Source organism: Citrus sinensis, chromosome 1 (genome assembly GCF_022201045.2).
Source record: "Citrus sinensis cultivar Valencia sweet orange chromosome 1, DVS_A1.0, whole genome shotgun sequence".
NCBI lineage: Eukaryota > Viridiplantae > Streptophyta > Magnoliopsida > Sapindales > Rutaceae > Citrus > Citrus sinensis.
The window spans coordinates 1,679,207-1,697,839 of NC_068556.1; the positions used below are offsets into that span (position 1 = coordinate 1,679,207).

Below are 18,633 nucleotides of genomic sequence, written 5' to 3' on the forward strand. Positions count from 1 at the left end.
CCAACAATTATGGAGCTGCTTGAATGGTTGAGTTCATGCATCATAAGATATTTGACAAGCGTTTGCCGACATACTGAATACTTTTAGAAATGAACTCATGCGCCCTACTTAACTATTATTATGTTGAAGTTGAACGAACTGCTTCTGGTAAAGATATAATTATTAAATGACTTATCTTCTAATGCGAAAGCAAAAGATAAAAGATTAAACAACACACATTCTCGAAAAGACATTTGATTAATAATGACGAAATTAATACAATCATATTTAGGCTACTCCTTTTATTTTATATAAATAACCCGAATTTATTAAGATAAACATACTCAAATTATTTGCAATTAGGTAATAAACTCATGACAGACATTAAAATTAAAAAAAAAGGACACTTAAAACCAACATTCCACTTTAAACGGCCTTTAGAGGTCCTAAAATATCAAAGATAATAATGAGAAAAGAGTGACGGGTAGGATCAAATCGAAAGTGAGAATAAATTTTGGGCAAATTAAAACCGGTTTTCCAAGGCTTATATATTTAAAAATAGTTCTAAAACATGTTTTCATAAACCCATTTTAAAGATTTCTAACTCACGCTTTAAAATTCATTTTTTTTTTTTTATCATCAAAATATGCAGGCATCAGGCCAAGGGAACCATGTTTAAAAGAAACTTCTAACGTGTTTAAAAATAATTAATAAATATATGAAGTAATCCGAGGGACATGACAACACATCATAACTCTTTCGATAGCTCATGAATTTTGCCAAACTCTACCTACTTAGAAGATCATGTCCTACATTTATTAGCCAGCTAGCGCATTGCAAATATATAATAATAAATGAAATTGTTGCGTTAGGAACTTGGATTTCGAATAATGCTTTTACACGCAAATGACACATAGTAAAAACTGTGATGATTGTAGTTTCCTTGTAATTTCCAAAAAGGAAATGATTACCCATGATTAAACCAAGCCTTCAGAACTCGGTTTCTTCATACAATCAGATTGCGTACTAAACTAACAGTCAATTTGATTGAGACGGTTTAGTGAGTTTGGCAAGTAAGGGTTGGTGAGAGTGGACAGACATAGAGACAAACAAAAGCAAGAGGCCAGGCATTTAATTAATTAAGGAACTCGAACATACATGACTCCGGGGCTAAGCTGTCCTGCTGGCACACGTTGGTTCATTCTTTTCTTGCCTGTCCGTGTCACTGCTACCCTTTTTCCCGACCCAGTTTCCATGTTGTCTCGAAATATCTCGCTTTAATTCGACACTTAACAAGGACAACGTAACTCATCGATCTATTATATATATATATATAAAGATTCTTTACAATTCCACATTAACACAAACTCCGTTCACTTTATAATTAGCTTCAAGCACATACATATCAAAATTTATTATTGCTTGGTCGATCTGTGCATGGAGCTTCAGCTAGGACTTGCTCTTCCGAACCACAATAACCCTAGTGCTGGTAATGGCGTAGGTTTCAAGTCTAGGAAAGATGCTGCTAACAAACGTAGTTTCCAAGAGGCCTTTGGGAATTATAAGATCAGAGATGAACTGCAAATGATGCCTTTGCTTCTCTGGAGTGGCCCGCCTGATGAGGAAGATGATGATCGGAAGGGACAAAAGAAGAGAAATTCATGCAACAACATTAACAAGTGAGCTAATTAATTATTTAATGTTCTGCATCTAAAGTTCAAAGTATGCATGAAACTGAAATATTTTCAACTAATTATTTCAGAAATGAAGAAGAAGGAGAAGAACTTGTTGTGGGGTGGCCGCCAATTCAGTCTTGGAGAAAGAAGTCATTGTTGCACGGCCAGCACCCACAGCAGGGCCAAGTGGGCAGGAGGGTCTCCAAGTTTGTGAAAGTTAAAATGGAAGGAGTGGGGATTGCAAGGAAAATTAATCTCAGCCTTTACAACTCCTTTGAGACACTAGCAAACTCCTTGATCCACATGTTCGCTACATGTAAGTGCATATATTCAAGTTTAATTTTCTCGCAAAATGGTCCATGGTGTACGATTCATGTCTTAGTACTGGTTTTAATTTTCTGTCTGAACCACTGAACAGACCAGAAAAGTGAGAAACGAGGTGTAAGATATACGCTGACTTATCAGGACAAAGAAGGAGATTGGTTGATTGCCGGAGATGTTCCATGGCAGTACGTATTCTGTTTCTCACTTTTTTTTTTGGTTTTTAATTTAAATTTGGCCCTACAATAGATTATGATGTATACTATGCAATTCCCAGGACTTAATTAGGATTAATTTGGAGATGGTGCAATTGATTTTCAGGACTTTTATTGAGTCTGTTCAGCGACTGGAGATACTAAGGTGCGGTGCGGTTGAATCGAGACCCTGAAGATAATTGGCTTGATTTGCAATCCCAGTTAGCTTTGGCTAGCTTACATGGATTTTGCAGAATTACTGAATTGTGAATCTGCTCGAATTAGTAGTTACTTGTATCGAGCAGCATAGCCTAGCCTATAGTCAGAAAGGAGAACACGATATTCTAAATAATTTGCTCGTTAAATTCTTCCTTCTATAATATTGAATGTATTTCTTAAGTGATTAAACTTTACGCAACTTTCTAAATAATTTGCTCGTTAAATTCTATCTATGCTTCAAATGTATTATTACAATCTACAAGACATCAATAGAATGATGAGAACATACATCTTTGCAATTAAAGATGGAACTAATCGTTTTTCTTTAAACAAAGAAAATGGAAAAAAGAATGGAACTAATTGATGCAAATTATTATCATTAGACTAATGTTTATATTGGTAATGTCTTCTTTGTCAATACTAAGAGAGATATCAACTTCTCAAATTATATATGTTGTCAAAAATCAAAATATAAGCGCAAAGGAAAAATATCATTGCACTCTTAAGGCTTGATATAATAGCCTATCTCATCTTTATTATTTAAATAATAACTCATTTCATCCCTATTTTTTAAACAATTAGTCAAAATGTCCTTTTGTTAATTTACCGTTAGTATATTGTATAATTCATTGAGGGTAAAATAAGATTTTCAAAAAATGATATACAAATTATTTTTAAATAAACTCTCAAACACAATTAAAAACATCTACCTTTTTGCATAAATTAAAATCTACAAATATTTAATAAATAAAAAATAATAACACTAAATAATGTGTAAAATATATATTTAAGACAAAATAAAAAAATAGATTTCACAAGCACTAGAATTTTTTTTTAATTCTTTAGCTTGTCCTTGACTTTAATATAGTAAAGACAAATAATTAAATAATCAATATGTACTGTTATTCTACTAAAAGTAAAACACAAACTCCTCCATTCACTGAAAAAAATACACGCTAAAGACATGAAAACACATATTTAAAAATAATACACGATAAAATACACCACATTACAGTGTATTTTTTTTTAAATCTTTTAGCTTATCCTTCATCCTAATATGTTAAGATTTTGAAAAATTATTATTATTATCATTACATATTCACAATTTTAGTTGACTTCATTAAAAAGTTTAATGAATTTACATACGCGCTTGTATGATTATTTGGTGTTGTTTTTGTTTTATTAAGTTATCCTTAAATTTTAAATTTATGTAGAAAGTCAGATATTATTTATTTTTTTTGAGATATTTTTTAAAAAATGATTTACATTTATTTAATTGAAAAACTTATTTTGCGCTCAATAAATTATAAAGTAAACTAATTATAAATTCATGGAAAAGTATTTTGAACTATTGTTTAAATAATAAGGATGAAATAAGTTATTGTTTAAAAAGTAAGGGCGAAATGTGCTATTATATCAAATCGCAAGGATGAAAATAGATTTTTTGCCTAAATAGAAATTATGTGTCTATCACTTTCCTTCATTTTGAATCCTCATCAAATAGTCACTGTTTTCTAGCGAAAGAAAATGTGGACATATTTGGAAGTAGCATAAATTTACGGTACAATTCCATTGTATACTTTCTCATTCATTAAAATTTTGTTTTGTGCATTTATTTTTACATAATTAGCTAAGTTGTACACATCCAACAAATGAAAAATTATCTACTAAAAAGTATTCAAAACTACACATGACATAATTTTATTTTATATGAAATTTTTTATCAATACAATAGATATGCGTAGTGGTGGTCATAATTGAAGCAATTCTAAAAAAATCGGTTTGATTCAGTTTTTTCAGTTCTGATTTGATATTTTTCCTTGTAAAACTATGAAATAAATTCGAAACCAAATTAGAAATTTTGGTTCGGTTCTCAGTTTAAATTCTCAGAATCGGAATTTTAAAAAAAAAGTCAATATTTTTTATATTGCATGATTTAAGAGGACATAAAATAATAAAAAAATAAATTTTGTGAGAAAATTAAAAAAAATTGTAAATACGTGAAGAATCGAATTGAACCGAACATTTCGATTTCGGTTTAGTTCCTTCCAAATACGATTCTTAGTAATTTAATACGGAACTAAAATTCTTAGGAATTTAATACTAAGCCAAACCGATAATGTTTTGAAACTTTTATGTACGTGGCCCCTCTCAAGATACGTGACAAGCGTCAAATTGGGGTAAAAGCCTATTTAGTCCCTGTATTTTAAGATTACTGTCCATTTAGTCATCGTATTTTTAAAAATACCTTGAAACATCCCTACCGTTAAAGTATTAATACCTATACCGTTACTTTTTATTTCTTTTGGCCTACTTTTACAATATTACTCTTTTATAATAATTTTTTTTGTTTGGACATTAATAAAAATAAATAAATTACCAATTTAACCCTAAAAAAGTATATTAATTTTTTTGCAAGCACTATTTGCACACTTGATAGTTTGCATACAATTTTTGACAATTTAATTTTTGACAATTAAAAATTAATATAATTTTTTTTTATTTTTAAGGTTAAATTAGTAATTTAATTATTTTATTTTTATTAATGTCCAAAAAAATATTATAAAAAGTAATGGTAGGGTATCAATACTTTAACGGCAGGAATATTTCGAGGTATTTTTAAAAATACAAAAGTTAAATAAATACTAATTTTAAAATATAGGGAATAAATTTACCCATCGAATTGCAAGCAAAATAACAATACAATGTTTTTTTACTTTTTTTATACACAGTTTGTAAAGCTTTTAAAATGTTTTGTAGACGACACGTCATTTCCTCGTATTCCGACTGTAATTACTCATCGGTTTTATTGACAGTTAACCGCAAATACCGGTAAAATATGTAAAACCGTTGGTAGAGCTGACGCCTGACGGCATGCTGAGGAGATATCTCGCTAATATAAGTACTTGTATTTATGATAGGCCAACGCACTTATCACCAACAGTTGAAAACTGATTGCGGACCTTCAAAGTCACTGATTTGCTACAGTCAACCGCGCGGAGACTTGAGAACAACTCATCGCCATTCGTTTTCTTCTCTTCCTTCCTTCCGTTTTCATCGCTTTTAGGAATCATTGAAATCGTGATATTCGATTCAATTATCCGTTTCCTATTTCTCAATTCTCAATTTTGATTTTCCCTCTCTTTGTTTTCCAAAACAACCACTCCATTTGTAAGCTCCAATTCTAAACCCTAAAATATTGAGGCGTAGTTAATGCATGGTTCCAAAATGTGCATTGACAAGGATACGTACACGCATCTCATAACCCTGATAATGAAGTTTCTTGAAGAAGAAAATTTCAAAGAAAGTCTCCAAGCGTACGGTGACGTTTCAATTTTGGTTCTTTATATTTTTCGAATTCCTATTTGTAGAAATTGTTCTGTTGTGTGGTTTATTGATTGAAGTTTTTGATGTAGATTGGAGCAAGAGTCGAAGATTTTCTTCAACGTGCATCGTTTTGGGGAAATTGTTATGAATGGTGAATGGGAAAAGGCGGAGAAGTATCTTTCAGCATTTACGAAACTGGATGATAGTAATCATTCAAAGAAAATGTTCTTCGAGCTGCGCAAGCATAAGTACTGTGAAGCTTTATGCAGGTATAAGCTTTAAAAATGTTGGTTTAAGACTTGCCTACAGTCATTATGTGATGTGAGCGTTCGCATTTTCTTAAAATTCATACCGTCAAACTTTTGTGTAAATGAGTGTTATGGTCATGGGCTGTTCTCAATCCTATAGCATGTTTGGTTTCAAGGAATGGGAGGAGAGAAAAGGAGAAAGAAATGAAGGAAAAAGGAGAAATTTTATGTTCAATCAAATAATAAAAATGAGATTAATTCTCTTTTTTATTCAATTTTTTTTCCTCATTTTTTTGTGTTTCCATTCCTCTCATCTCCCACTATTTTTCCAACTAAACGTGGACTATAAGTTAGCTGCCTTCTTTTTTTTTTTCATTCCTCTCCTCTCTTATTATTTTTTCCAACTAAATATGAGTTAAAAGTTAGCCGCCTTGGGTCATGACCCTTTTTTTCATTGATTTTCTCTTCTTTTCTTTACTTTCTATCCCTCTCCTCTCCTACTATTTTTTCCAACCAAACATGAGCTAAAAGTTAGCTGCCTTCTTTTTCCTTATTCCTCTCCTACCATTTCTTCCAACCAAATATGGACTAAAAGTAAACACCGGTTCTACCTGTGTTAAGTGGTCATGGCTTCTCTCAACTTCAAAAGTTAGCTCAAGGGATGAGGCTTTTCCTCACACTCAGAAACTCATTATTAGTCATTTCCACAACCGATGTGGGATAACCCTAATAAAAGAGTTTCTAAAAGACAAAAATGTATTCAATTCTTGACATAAATAGTTTCAGCGATAATCCTTGGAGTTCATGATCATTTTGTCTTTTAGCAATATTTTACGTCAAGAATTGTTGGTTTGCATTTTCAGAACGTGCAGATGTTTGCGCATGAGAATTCTTATATGTAGGAAGATGATAATGGGTATTTGATAAACATAACTGGTTTTTAGTTAAAAGTTATTCATTATCATATCTAGAGATTATTTCCAGTAAACAGTTGTGAGACATAATCAGTTTGCTGCCGAACAAACAGAGCCATAAATTAGGTAGTTTCAGATCTAGACAGGGTCTGTGTGGTAACAAAGAAGAAGAAAAGATGATTGAATGCAATCTTATTTTAATATTCTCCTGCCTTAATATTGAAATTATCAGTGCAGTGAGGATTTGAATGTTTATCCAGTGTCATCATCAACGCATTGTAATGAGAACTAAAAGAAAATACAGAAAATGAGATTCCAAAGTGTATTTCCTATGCTGTTAGAGCAGCCTAGCCATGGTGTTTTGTTTTTGTTTCCGTATTGTGTTTGCAGGCATGAACGTACAGAGGCTGATAGCATCTTCAGGAAGGATCTGAAAGTGTTCTCTGTTTCTCAAAATAGAATCGATTGTGAATTAGCTGAGCTTTTGGCATTAAAGGATTTAAGGCATGGCTAAAGATTCTTGGAAATTGTTACATATGAAACACATATTTCAATTTCTCAAACTTTAAGGAAACTACATGCGCAGGGAAAATGAACAATTATCCGGGTATACAAATGCCACATCTTCAAGGGCCAAATTGATTGATAGTCTCAAATTATTGGTCAAGGAAAATCGAATATTGCAAGATAAACTCATCTTTCCCTGTGTAAATAATTCAGCTCTCTCTTCACTCATCAAACTCATTTGCCCTAGTTTTGAAAAGGAAACAAAGGTAAATGGATATTGCTCCATTCATTTTCTTCTGTTCTGCTTTAGTTTGATTTCATTGTTCCCAAAATGTGTTCCATCCATGTCTTTCTCTTGTACTTAATTTTGAAGTATCTGATATACAAAGGTTTATTTGCAGGAAGAACTAATTTACTTGATACATCAGTTTCTTAATGAAGAAGAATTCAAGGAGACCCTTCATAAGTACATTTTGCTATCCGATTCTTTGATTTTTTTGGTCTCTTCAATCATTCTTCAATTAATTTTAGCTTCTCTTGGTGAAGATTGGAGCAAGAAACTAGGGTCTTCTTCGACATAAATTATTTTAGGGAGTATATAACTAGTGGAGAATGGGATAATGCAGAGAAATACCTCTCAGCATTCACCAACATGAACGATAATACGTACTCTGCAAAAATGTTTTCCCAGATTCAAAGGCAGAAGTATCTTGAAGCTGTAGACAGGTAGGCTTTAAACTTGTTAAGACGTGTTTAATACAATTGTTGGGCCTCTCCCTATCAGCTTAAGCCTTAAGCTGTTGGGTCAAGTGGTTCACTAACAAGACTTAAATAATTAAGCTTCCTGTTTCACTGAATTGCTGAGAGAGATTTTTTTCATTTCCCTTGTTTTCTCCAAAAATTTTAAGGTAGGTTTTTATTCCAAGTTCATGTTCATTAGAGGGAATAATATTTTCCTCCCTGAGAAAAACATCCCTAATTTAGCTAGCCTTGTACAGTTAATTAAAGATGCTGATTGTGGAGAATTTGTTTGCCACAGCCACTACAAAATTGAGATGATATATTTCTTTCCTTTTCTTTCTTTTTTCTTTAATTATACTTCATTTGGTACCAATAAAGATTTATAATGTAAGATCATGTCTGGGGCGGCATAGCTGAGGGAATGACTGTGTTGAACATCTAAACAGTTCTTGGAAGGATCTTTTGAAGGTCTTCTTGGCTTTTGATGTTTAGATTTTCAAAGAATCAGCTTAGGTTTTTGCTTTGAAGAACTTTAGACATGAACAAATATCTGGCAGTCTCTTTTTCAATTATATGGTATTTTCTGAATTACCTAGATTCTAATAAAGTTTTACCTATAGGCAACAGAAGCTTCCATCTGATTTTGCTGAAAGGGCTCATTTGTTTGATGATTTTAAAGTGCTAGTGGAGAGAAATCCTATGTTGCAAGACAAACTCAAATTTCCCAGTATGGATAAATCAAGACTCTTGAGCTTAATTAAGCAGATGTGAGTCAAGCAATTTTCTTATCTGTTAATGCTAACGGTGAGCTTGGATATTTGATCAATTGCTCTGCTCTTTGTGCCACAGTATGGATTGGTGGGTTCCTTATTGCATCAATGTGATGCCTAATGCAAATAATGAGACCATCTCACTGAAAGATTTTCCCACGGTATCAAACCTTAGATATGCTTCATCAATTCTTACTGATAAACCCAATCAAGAAGGCAGGCCCTTGGACGCATCTAGTGGTGATGATGTAAGTGCATATCCTTGCATGAACCTGAATTCACGTAATAATTTTCTTTGTTAATAAATCCTTATTTTATATTTCAATTATTTTTCCAGTCTAATGATAGCAGCTGCTTCAATGACAATAACCAGGTAAGTGTTGCAGAACTTGTTTCACTCACAAGGATCGCTATTATGTAAACCAAAGCTGAATAAGATTTGCGGAAGAGTTGCTTAATGAGTGATTTCTCTTCTTTTTCTTTTCAGTCTAGAGAGAGCACTAGCTTGCCTGATGCAGATTCTGCAGTTTGTGCAAAATCGTTGGAAAAATCTGTTAATTTGAAGCTGCAACTGATCAATGAACCATCTGAATGCCGAACATTGTTGCTCCCTGATAATTCTTTTGGGGGAAGGGTATGGTTGTCTACTTTGTCGCTTTTCACTGTGTCCCTTAATTTAGTTGCTATCTTTTTTTTTTTCTTTTTTGCCCATTTTCTGTCTTGTGTCTCTTAAATCTGGTGCGTGACAACATGCATGCAGTTAATTACACATTCTTTGATTCCCTCGCCATTTCATTGCAGTTAGTATTTTTCACTTTTGTTGTGTTGAGTCTTTCTATTTCTCTGAGGGGAACAATATACTATTTTTATTTTTCATGGCCTCCTTCTCTAATGTTTCTCTTCCATCTGATATGAAGAAGCTCCATTTATTATAGAAAAGAAAATATCACTTTTAGAACAGTTAGATTCATTTGTCCAATTCATGCAGCACTTTTGCATCTTTCTTCATATAACAAATTCTCTTAGGCTGATTGATTTAATTTTAATGAAAGGTAAATGGGCTTGAACCACTTGGATATGACGATCCCACTTTTTAAGTTCATTTTAAATATATTACATAACAGAAATGGTTCTGAAACTTGGTATCGCCTAACATAGAAATTATCCTTCAGAACTATTGAACTAACAATTCCTATGATGATCTATCTTTCATTTATTTGTTTCCTGATGCATGTTAGGTACTTGTATGGATATGGTTAATGCTTTTACTTTTTAGACTATAAGTACTTCATTGTATCAATTTAGGTTGTCCGGTTGATCTATTCACATTCTGGGGATTTCTTGGTGGCATTAACACAAACTGCTACACACAAACTCTGGAAATGGCAGAGTAATAAACAGTCTCTGGAGGAGGTTTGGCTTGCTAAACGAAAGTTCTTCATTTTAGTTTCTATGAATATTTCCTTGAAAGCTTGTTCATTTGGCAGGAGAATGTTAACATGGAACCGCAGTTATATCAACCTTCAAGCAAATTAGTAATGACCAATGATATAGCTGCAGATCCCAAAGATTCTATTTCATGCTTTGCATTGAGAGGTTCTCATCTTTTCTCAGCATCAGGAGGGAAAATCTCCATATTCAGTCTGGAGACATTTCAGGTAAATGAAAAATAAACCATGTATGTCTGCCCTTAACTGTGCAAAATTCACCACTTTTGTGGCACTATCTCTTATGTCTTTTGCTTTGTTTTGATGCAGACATTGGCAACATTCGCCAACCCACCACCCATAGCTACATATTTCATCTTACTTCCCCAAGATTTGTTTGCTTTTGGCTTTGATGACTCTTCAATCCTAGTTCATTGTCCCTGCACCAAAAAGGTCGTTATTTACCTGCACCAAAGTTTAGATTTTTAGATTTAAGAAACCAACCACTTTCCTTTTTACGCCCCCAGGTCCCTCCTATGTGGTGACATAGGGGTGTAAAAGGGGGATTCCATCAATTTGAGATTGAGGTCATTGCTATGCTTCGTGTGTCCAAAGACAAAAGCCAAGCTCAAGGGCCATCAAAATCGAATAACATGCCTAGCATATTCTCTCAGTTTGAACGTGCTTGTATCCTCCGGAGCTGATGCCCAGGTAACTAATGCATATTAGTATGTACATGTGTATCAATTGAAGCTGTTAAAAGGCACTATGTGAGGCAAATTTTTATTAGGCTTCAATAGGCATTTCAGCTGGTGGGTATTTATATATATTCATCTTGATATCTGAAAAGAAACTTAAATATTTGAGATTTTTTTTCTTTTAGATCAATTTACTTGAAGCTAATTTTTGCATGGCTGTCAAAAAATTTGATCAAGTGCTTGGAAGGTTTTCACCATACAAGATCTGTGATGGTCTTTTTTTAAACTCATATTAGAAAATGTTGTAGCCCTAATTTCAGGCCAATGGAAGATGCTTCAAATGTCCTTCCATTGCAATTCTCATTGATTCTGAACTTAATTTCGTTTTAGCAATCTTACAATTATCTGTGTTTATTTACAAGTGAGTGACATGGCAAGTTTATTGTCTTTCAGCTGTGTGTATGGGATGCAGTTGGATGGAAGAAACTATGCAGTAAGTTTTTGCATAGTTTTCAGACTGGTTTGGTGCCAGAAACCACTATTGTGAATCACATTCAGTTTCATCCAGATCAGATTCACCTACTTTCAATCCACGAAGGACAGATAGATGTGTATGAAGCACCCACACTAAATCACACTTCCCAGGTGCTATTAATATCTCACATTATGTTTGTACAAATAGTTGTGAAGTTTCACAGTTTTAAGTTTTTTTATGTTGCAGTTGGTGCCTGACAAAATGGATCTTCCAATCACATACGCCACATATTCTTGCGATGGTAAGTGTATATATGTTAGCTGCAAAAGCGGACACGTAAAAGTTTTTGATACTTCAACACTCGAGCTAAGGTGTCAGATTAATCTCACTGCCTATGCACAACCTGGAACTATCAGGTGAATAATCTTATAACAGATTGATATTATTTTCTCCACTGCTTTCACGTGTTGATTACTGAATCTTTTGCACAGTTTGGAGCTCTATCCTCTTGTCATTGCTGCTCATCCGTTGGAACCCAATCGAATAGCGTTAGGGCTTACTAATGGTAGAGTCCATGTTATTGAGCCCCTAGAATCTGAAGTAGAATGGGGAAAACTACCTTTCACAGATAGCAGGGAGTTTAGTACTACTTTTGGTTCCACTGCTCTTGAATAGCTGTAATACCAGGTTTTGTTGCAGTTGACTGCTTGCATAGCCTTATGAACCGATCTTTTTGCATAGGAATTTGTGGACTTTAGAGATACAAGTATAAGTCTGGTGGGCTGGGGCCACTGAAATCTTATTGATTTTTTGGCAAACCTATTAAGAGCCATGCTATCTTCTACTGGGGGTATACATCATCTTATTTTTGTTGTTTGGTTATAGATCATTCAATGGCGCGCAAAGGAAAGGATGGGAACTTTCATTTTTTGGGATAGGGGGTCCATTGAATTTAAAAATTGTTTCAACTCAAAAAGCAAACTGGTGTTGTATAAGTACAGCATGCAAGTGTCTTCTGCTTCTTTCACTATGATGTTATTTGCCCTATATCACTTTTACATGTTATGCAATTCTTTTTTTTTTTTGGGGGGGGGAGCTGAACTGTTTGTTAATGGATCCCGTCTCTCTGTTTCCTCAGTTCCTCGTCCCTTTTCTCTTTGCTTTATGGGCTATGTCGATGTTTTATTGGGATTTCTACCTAGAGCATTGAACTAACAGGTTGATGGACAATTTGCAAATTGTAGAGGTATTTGTACACAAAACGTCAGTTTCAAGCAACTAGCAAGCGTTTGATATGACTCTGGCTTGGGTGATTTCCATTGTCTATTTTCATATTGTCATAAACTGATTAACTGAAGAAGAGTAATGGTAAAATTTTAACCACAATTGATTTGGTCTTATTGCAGAGCCAGTACTACTTTGAATTTGAAATTCAGTTGGGGTAGTCAGTACTCAGTACTAGGGTGGGTATCTTTGTCTCATTTTCTAGCAATATTTATGGTTAGTATTGAATTGGTCCAGAGAAATAATAATTATTTACTGAATCCCAAAAATAAAAGGAAACGATCGTATATGGGTTGCAAATAGAATCTTTTTGAAGATCTAGATCAAATTGGCTTGAATTTTGACGTTCATGTTTGTCAGCCATCCAGGTAACGTATGACCAAGTAAGCATACTTTAATCAACTGTTAAAGGATTATAGATGCTTTAGATGGGTCAACCTGATTCAACTGGATCTCTTTCTCTGTGGCTGTATGTGGGTAAGAGATAGCCAGATGGGACAAAACGTCGTTATTTCGAGCCGTTGACCCTCAAAGTTTGGTCTATTATGCTAGTGGACCTCCAACCTTCTAAAACTAAACACACATACCCTTACAGTTGCGATTGATGAAGTCAATGCTGCGTATCTTGCTGATTCTGAAAAACCGATCTCATCATCAATAGTTAAACTATTGACAGAACGTTCACCGTCCTTGAATAAACGAAAAATGCAAATGTATCATGTATGGGACTTGTGTGTCCATTTGTAAAACTTTGGGGATCAAACGTGAATTAGGGAAAACGTTATGGGTACGAGACTATTATGAGTAATTTTTTTTTTCGGAGAACAAATAAAAATGTAAACGGCTAAAATAGCATGATTGGTTTTTGGCGCGCAATGGAACGGTCAACAAACGAAAAGTCGTTGGCATGGCTCTATTTTGTCTTTATTAGATTGGACTCACTCATCGCTTTCAATTTTAGATATTATTTTGAAGATCAGAGCCAAGAAAGACCTAAAGGGAATTGATATTTTTATCGGCGAAAATTTTATCTTATGGATTTGTTTTCTTGTTGTTCTTACGTTAGCCAAGAATCTTTATATTTGGGTTTAATCTTATTATTCTAAATATTTTAGCCCGCCTATTTCTTCCCTCTTACTCGTGTCTGATCAATTGTCTTTTGCAGCCGCATGCACAACAATGGAACTCTTAAGGCCCTCTTTGCTGCTAACTGTATCACTATCTCTGCTTCAGCTTGTTTCTGCACAAACAAGCACTGACTCAGCTGAAGGTTTCTCTTTATGTCATATTTGTTCTGATAATAGTATTCTGAATCCTATTTGTTTCCTAATTCTTATGAACTTTTAATTGTTCAGTGGATGCCCTTAACAAGCTGATCGATTACTGGAACTTAAGAAGCAAAATCAATCTTACTACAATTGACCCTTGTACACGGAATGCCTCATGGGCATCTGAAAATGCGAATCCTCGTGTTGCTTGTGACTGCACCAGCAATTCCTGCCACATCACTCACTTGTTAGTTCATCATCGTAGTGTTTTTCATTTCTTACTTTGGAGTAACTTGGTGCCTGTGCTGGTCTAATTTTATATTTACACATGGTTCAGAAAGATTTATGCTTTGGACATCATGGGCGAGTTACCAAGCGAGCTTTTTATGCTAAGGAAGCTAATGGACTTGTAAGAGATCGAATTGTCTAATTCTTTTCTTTTAATTCTAGTTTCCTTTGTTTTTTAATTTTGATTGACGATCATGAATTGCGATGCAGGAATCTGGGTCAAAACGTACTAAATGGAAGCATTCCAGCTGAAATTGGGCAGCTATCAAATATGCAATATCTGTAATGCCAACAAACTTGCACGATGCTTTGATTATAGAGATTTCAAATTCTTGAATTAATGCATTTAAAATTTTTTCCATGTTGAGTTATTCACAATAACTTTTTTTTTTCTTCTCTATATTTGAGCAATTGAACAGTAGCCTGGGCATAAACAATTTCACTGGTCGAGTGCCTACAGAACTCGGAAATCTAACCAAGTTGATTAGCCTGTTAAGTGCATATCTTCAAGTTTTTTATGTACTTCTGTTCATAAAGTCGTGAACTTCGTTTTTTGTAACAAATACTAATTTTCTTTAGCTTCCTCTGTGTTACAGAAGCTTTAGCTCAAACAATTTCTTTGGACCATTGCCCAAGGAGCTTGGAAAGTTAACATCCTTGCAGCAGCTGTAAGTTGTGTCATCCGAAATGAAAATTGGGTTTCCTTAATTTTCCTGGAAACTACGCTAGGAAATCCTTAAAATCTGATCAGTTATTGGATTCTTCTTTCAGGTATATCGATAGCAGTGGAGTGACAGGATCTATTCCCCAGGAATTTGCAAATCTGAAATCCCTACGAATTCTGTAATTCTGTAGAGATTTTTGAACAATATTTCCGGAACTCATATTTTTTGATGTTATAAGTTAGTAAATGGCAAACTTACTATTGGGTTCTTTATTTTTAATTTCAGCTGGGCATCGGATAATCTCTTCACTGGCAAGATTCCAGAATTTTTTGGAACGCTTACAGAACTTGCTGATCTGTAAGTTATAAATCTATATTTTTAACCTGGATGATTCAAGCAGTTATGCAATGTAATTCTTCTCTGCGTATGACTAGTATCCTGTGTAATTCACAGGCGACTTCAAGGAACGTTGCTTGAAGGTCCAATTCCAAGAAGTTTTCGTGCCCTTAATAAACTGGAAGACCTGTAAGATCATTAATTTACAGTGATGGTTATTCCAAGTTCTCATTCAGGGAATTTGTTTATGTTTTCTTTTTCTTTTCTTTTTTTTAATTTTAATAGGAGGATCGGTGATCTCAGTGCTGAGGATTCTACTCTTGATTTCCTAGAAAGCCAAAAAAGTTTGTCCATATTGTAAGCTTTTGGATATCTACTTAGTCTATTCAGACTCTTTTTTTTCTTTCGTTTCATGTTGGTTTCATTTTTGTTATGAAGGCATACCCATATTTCTTTTCAGATCTTTGAGAAACTGTCGAGTGTCAGGAAAAATTCCAGATCAACTTGGCACTTTTGCTAAGTTACAGCTATTGTAAGTCATCTTGAACACAAGATCACTGCAAACTAGTATGTATATTTTCAGATCTTTCAGCAATATCTATTTTATTCATTTGTATATAATCTTTGTGACAGAGACTTGAGCTTCAACAAGTTGACAGGTCAAATACCAACCTCATTGCAAGATCTTTCTACGTTACAATATTTGTACGTAATATTATTTTAGCTCTTCACTTCTACTATCACTATGCCATAATTGGATTTCTAAAACTAATTGGGAATACAAGATTTAACAGCCCAATCAGGCAGAACACAATCAGAACATATTTACTCACACTGAGTAAACACCTCTCAGTTTCATATTTTCCTAATCCTTGATGAACCCTTCTTGTATTAGCTGAAACCTTTTGAGCTTTGAGCATGTGCTCACCATCTGATTTGCTTAACGGACATGCTGAACATATATCTCAGGTATCTTGGAAACAACAACTTGTCTGGAGAGTTGCCGGTGAATATCATAGCTCCAAATCTCATTGCATTGTGAGTGCTACCTTGTATTTGGAGTTCTATATGTTGCCTTCTTTTGGGGACAGTTGTTATTCAAGAAATTTGCCTCATTTATTGTATTTCAGAGACGTCTCATACAATCCCCTATCTGGAAATTTGCCTCGTAATTTTGCCAAAGGAGGATTATCAATGTAAGTCAAACATAGCTGTGATAACTCTATCTACTGATGATCTGCAGACTCGGAAACATTTAATTGCCTCCCTTTTGAGCAAGAAATGACTTTTTCCCTTTCTATTCAGGAATGTTATCGGAAGTTCTATCAATGCAAATAATTTGCAGGATGGGTAAGGATATGGAATTACTAGTTCTTATGAAGAAGATCTTCTCACTCTTTATTTCCGATTACCGGGCATGCTTCAAAGTTCAACCTTAGTATTATCAGTCCTTTTGGTCCTGTGTATCTAAATCGGATATATATAATTCTTAATCTTTGGAACTTGTTACTCTTATTTGACTTCTTGGTTATTTAAAGGATCAAGATCATCTCCGGATCTGATCTTCATCTGACTAAATTCTGTTAATATGATTGGTAGTTAATAAATTAAAATGAAAAGTAGTTAAATCTTAATCATCAACTAACACTAAAATACAGGTGGCACAAAATTTGTAAAAGATTAAGAGTGCTCAAATCAGGAGAGAATCCTAATCCTTATTTAAACTATATTTTTTCACCACATCGATATTGATGTTTTCAGGAAGGCTTTAGGAATGATGCAGTGTCTCCACAGCAATACCAAGTGCAGCAACAAAGTTCCATCCTGTAAGTACAGCTTTCTAATTTTCTGCATTTTTACAATAAATTGATGTTCTCAATTTAATTCGTTGAGATCATTAGCCGTGTAAGTTATCTATGTTTCCATTGTAGCTTCATTTTCTATCAAGTGCGGAGGCACACAAATAGCATCAGCATCTGGCATTGAATTTGATGACGACTCAAAAACTCTGGAAGCTGCCTCATTTTACACGAGCTCTGGTAACCGATGGGCAGTAAGCAACACGGGGAATTTCATCTCAAACCCAAATGGACCCCTATATATAGCACAAACAGATTCTCAAATCACAGGGACATTAGATTCTGAGCTGTACAAGACAGCAAGGATCTCTCCGAGCTCACTGAGGTACTATGGCCTCGGTTTAGAGAATGGGAAATACAGGATTGATCTTCACTTTGCAGAGATAACAATGGAGGACTCGCTGTCCTGGAAAGGTCTAGGAAGGCGTGTATTCGATGTTTACATTCAGGTATATATGATAAAAAAAAATGATTGGTCAATTTTTTCTTTTTACTTGCCTTTTTAGTCGTCTCATAATTTGATTGGCTTAAGGGTGAGAGAGTTCTGCGAGACTTAAACATTAAAAAGGAAGCCGGCGGATCCAAAAGAGCCTTAGTGAAAACATTTGAGGCAAACGTGACAAACACAATCATTGAAATACATTTTTTCTGGGCTGGCAAAGGAACCTGTTGCATCCCATTCCAAGGCACATATGGACCTTTAGTATCAGCAATCCATGCTTCTCAAGGTTCATAAATTAATTAATCTGACTCATTTGTTTTCATTACCTTCTTTATCCACCAAATGTATGTATATATATATATATAATACTGTTTCTTATTCCTAATTTCTTTAACACTCCTCATTAGTTTCCACTGGCAATGGCTCTTCAAAAGGCGACAAGAAACACGTAGGAAAGATTGTTGGAATCACAGTTGGATGTGCAGCCGCGCTCGTAATAATCTCCTCTGTGTTCTACTTATGGTGGACAAAGGATTCTTCTAGCCACATTAGAATTTTCACAGACTCGCCAAAGCAGAATTTGGTAAGATAAATAAATCCCCAGCCCACATCTGCATATCTGTAACAAAAGGAAAAAAAAAAAAAAAAAAGGCTTCATGCATACCGAATGCTTTAATTTAAATCGTTTCTCTTGTTTGCTTTCCAACGCAATGTGATAGTTGGGATCCTCCTGCTTGGCCTTATGTTGATGTGGGTCTTGGTATATCAATTGATGGGAATATGAAGTAGGCCTTGGCCTTCTTGGCTTGTAAGTTTTATATTGTGTGCATAATAATAATAATAATAATTGTGTATTAATCATGAATTTGGTATTTTAGTGGTCCTGGTCGTATTGTTCTTTGTTTCTAGCATTCGCTTTTTTCTTGATACATATGTGGTGGGGGCATTGCTTCTGAACGTTTGCAGAAGACTATCAGTTCCTTTTACCATGATAA

General features: G+C 34.3%; 3 protein-coding genes across 6 annotated transcripts; all 3 read left to right on the forward strand.

Annotated features, from left to right (window-relative positions):
- Nucleotides 1-1,330: 1,330 nt before the first annotated feature.
- On the forward strand, nt 1,331-2,618 carry LOC102625468 (auxin-responsive protein IAA29). Its single transcript, XM_006483314.4, has 4 exons — nt 1,331-1,658; nt 1,742-1,971; nt 2,074-2,164; nt 2,298-2,618. Exons 1-4 carry the CDS (start codon nt 1,417-1,419, stop codon nt 2,362-2,364), a joined length of 630 nt encoding a protein of 209 aa, XP_006483377.1. The 5' UTR covers nt 1,331-1,416; the 3' UTR covers nt 2,365-2,618.
- Nucleotides 2,619-5,259: 2,641 nt separating this feature from the next.
- LOC102624793 (topless-related protein 1) lies at nt 5,260-12,523 on the forward strand. 4 transcript variants are annotated; one of them, XM_006483311.4, is made up of 17 exons: nt 5,262-5,706; nt 5,806-5,985; nt 7,269-7,382; nt 7,465-7,651; nt 7,787-7,851; nt 7,932-8,111; nt 8,747-8,893; nt 8,976-9,144; nt 9,234-9,269; nt 9,384-9,530; nt 10,202-10,309; nt 10,384-10,554; nt 10,654-10,776; nt 10,939-11,034; nt 11,475-11,666; nt 11,743-11,912; nt 11,988-12,523. In XM_006483311.4, the coding sequence occupies exons 1-17, from the start codon at nt 5,603-5,605 to the stop codon at nt 12,169-12,171; spliced, it is 2,373 nt and encodes a 790-aa protein (XP_006483374.1). In that variant the 5' UTR covers nt 5,262-5,602; the 3' UTR covers nt 12,172-12,523. The 4 variants fall into 4 exon arrangements, with proteins under 4 accessions (XP_024956352.1, XP_006483374.1, XP_006483375.1 ...); XM_006483313.4 differs by having other exon boundaries at nt 5,264-5,711; XM_025100584.2 differs by lacking the exon at nt 7,932-8,111 and having other exon boundaries at nt 5,260-5,706.
- A 1,218-nt stretch (nt 12,524-13,741) lies between these two features.
- Nucleotides 13,742-18,503, forward strand: LOC102624516 (probable LRR receptor-like serine/threonine-protein kinase At1g56140). Its single transcript, XM_006483310.4, has 19 exons — nt 13,742-14,050; nt 14,136-14,295; nt 14,386-14,457; nt 14,547-14,618; nt 14,756-14,827; nt 14,933-15,004; nt 15,108-15,179; nt 15,287-15,358; nt 15,455-15,526; nt 15,623-15,694; nt 15,798-15,869; nt 15,971-16,042; nt 16,307-16,375; nt 16,468-16,533; nt 16,643-16,687; nt 17,099-17,163; nt 17,269-17,645; nt 17,729-17,924; nt 18,046-18,503. The coding sequence occupies exons 1-19, from the start codon at nt 13,960-13,962 to the stop codon at nt 18,228-18,230; spliced, it is 1,974 nt and encodes a 657-aa protein (XP_006483373.1). The 5' UTR covers nt 13,742-13,959; the 3' UTR covers nt 18,231-18,503.
- The last annotated feature ends 130 nt before the right edge of the window (nt 18,504-18,633 follow it).

Coding starts and splice junctions, on each gene's coding strand:
- LOC102624793 (XM_006483311.4), top strand. CDS start 5,603: ATGCATGGTTCCAAAATGTGCATTGACAAGGATACGTACACGCATCTC. Junction 7,852..7,931: donor TTCAAGGAGACCCTTCATAA/GTACATTTTGCT, acceptor CTCTTGGTGAAG/ATTGGAGCAAGAAACTAGGG. Junction 10,777..10,938: donor ATTGTCCCTGCACCAAAAAG/GTCGTTATTTAC, acceptor GTGTGTCCAAAG/ACAAAAGCCAAGCTCAAGGG.
- LOC102625468 (XM_006483314.4), top strand. CDS start 1,417: ATGGAGCTTCAGCTAGGACTTGCTCTTCCGAACCACAATAACCCTAGT. Junction 1,659..1,741: donor TCATGCAACAACATTAACAA/GTGAGCTAATTA, acceptor TAATTATTTCAG/AAATGAAGAAGAAGGAGAAG. Junction 1,972..2,073: donor GATCCACATGTTCGCTACAT/GTAAGTGCATAT, acceptor ACCACTGAACAG/ACCAGAAAAGTGAGAAACGA.
- LOC102624516 (XM_006483310.4), top strand. CDS start 13,960: ATGGAACTCTTAAGGCCCTCTTTGCTGCTAACTGTATCACTATCTCTG. Junction 15,359..15,454: donor CTTACAGAACTTGCTGATCT/GTAAGTTATAAA, acceptor TGTAATTCACAG/GCGACTTCAAGGAACGTTGC. Junction 16,534..16,642: donor GCCAAAGGAGGATTATCAAT/GTAAGTCAAACA, acceptor CTTTCTATTCAG/GAATGTTATCGGAAGTTCTA.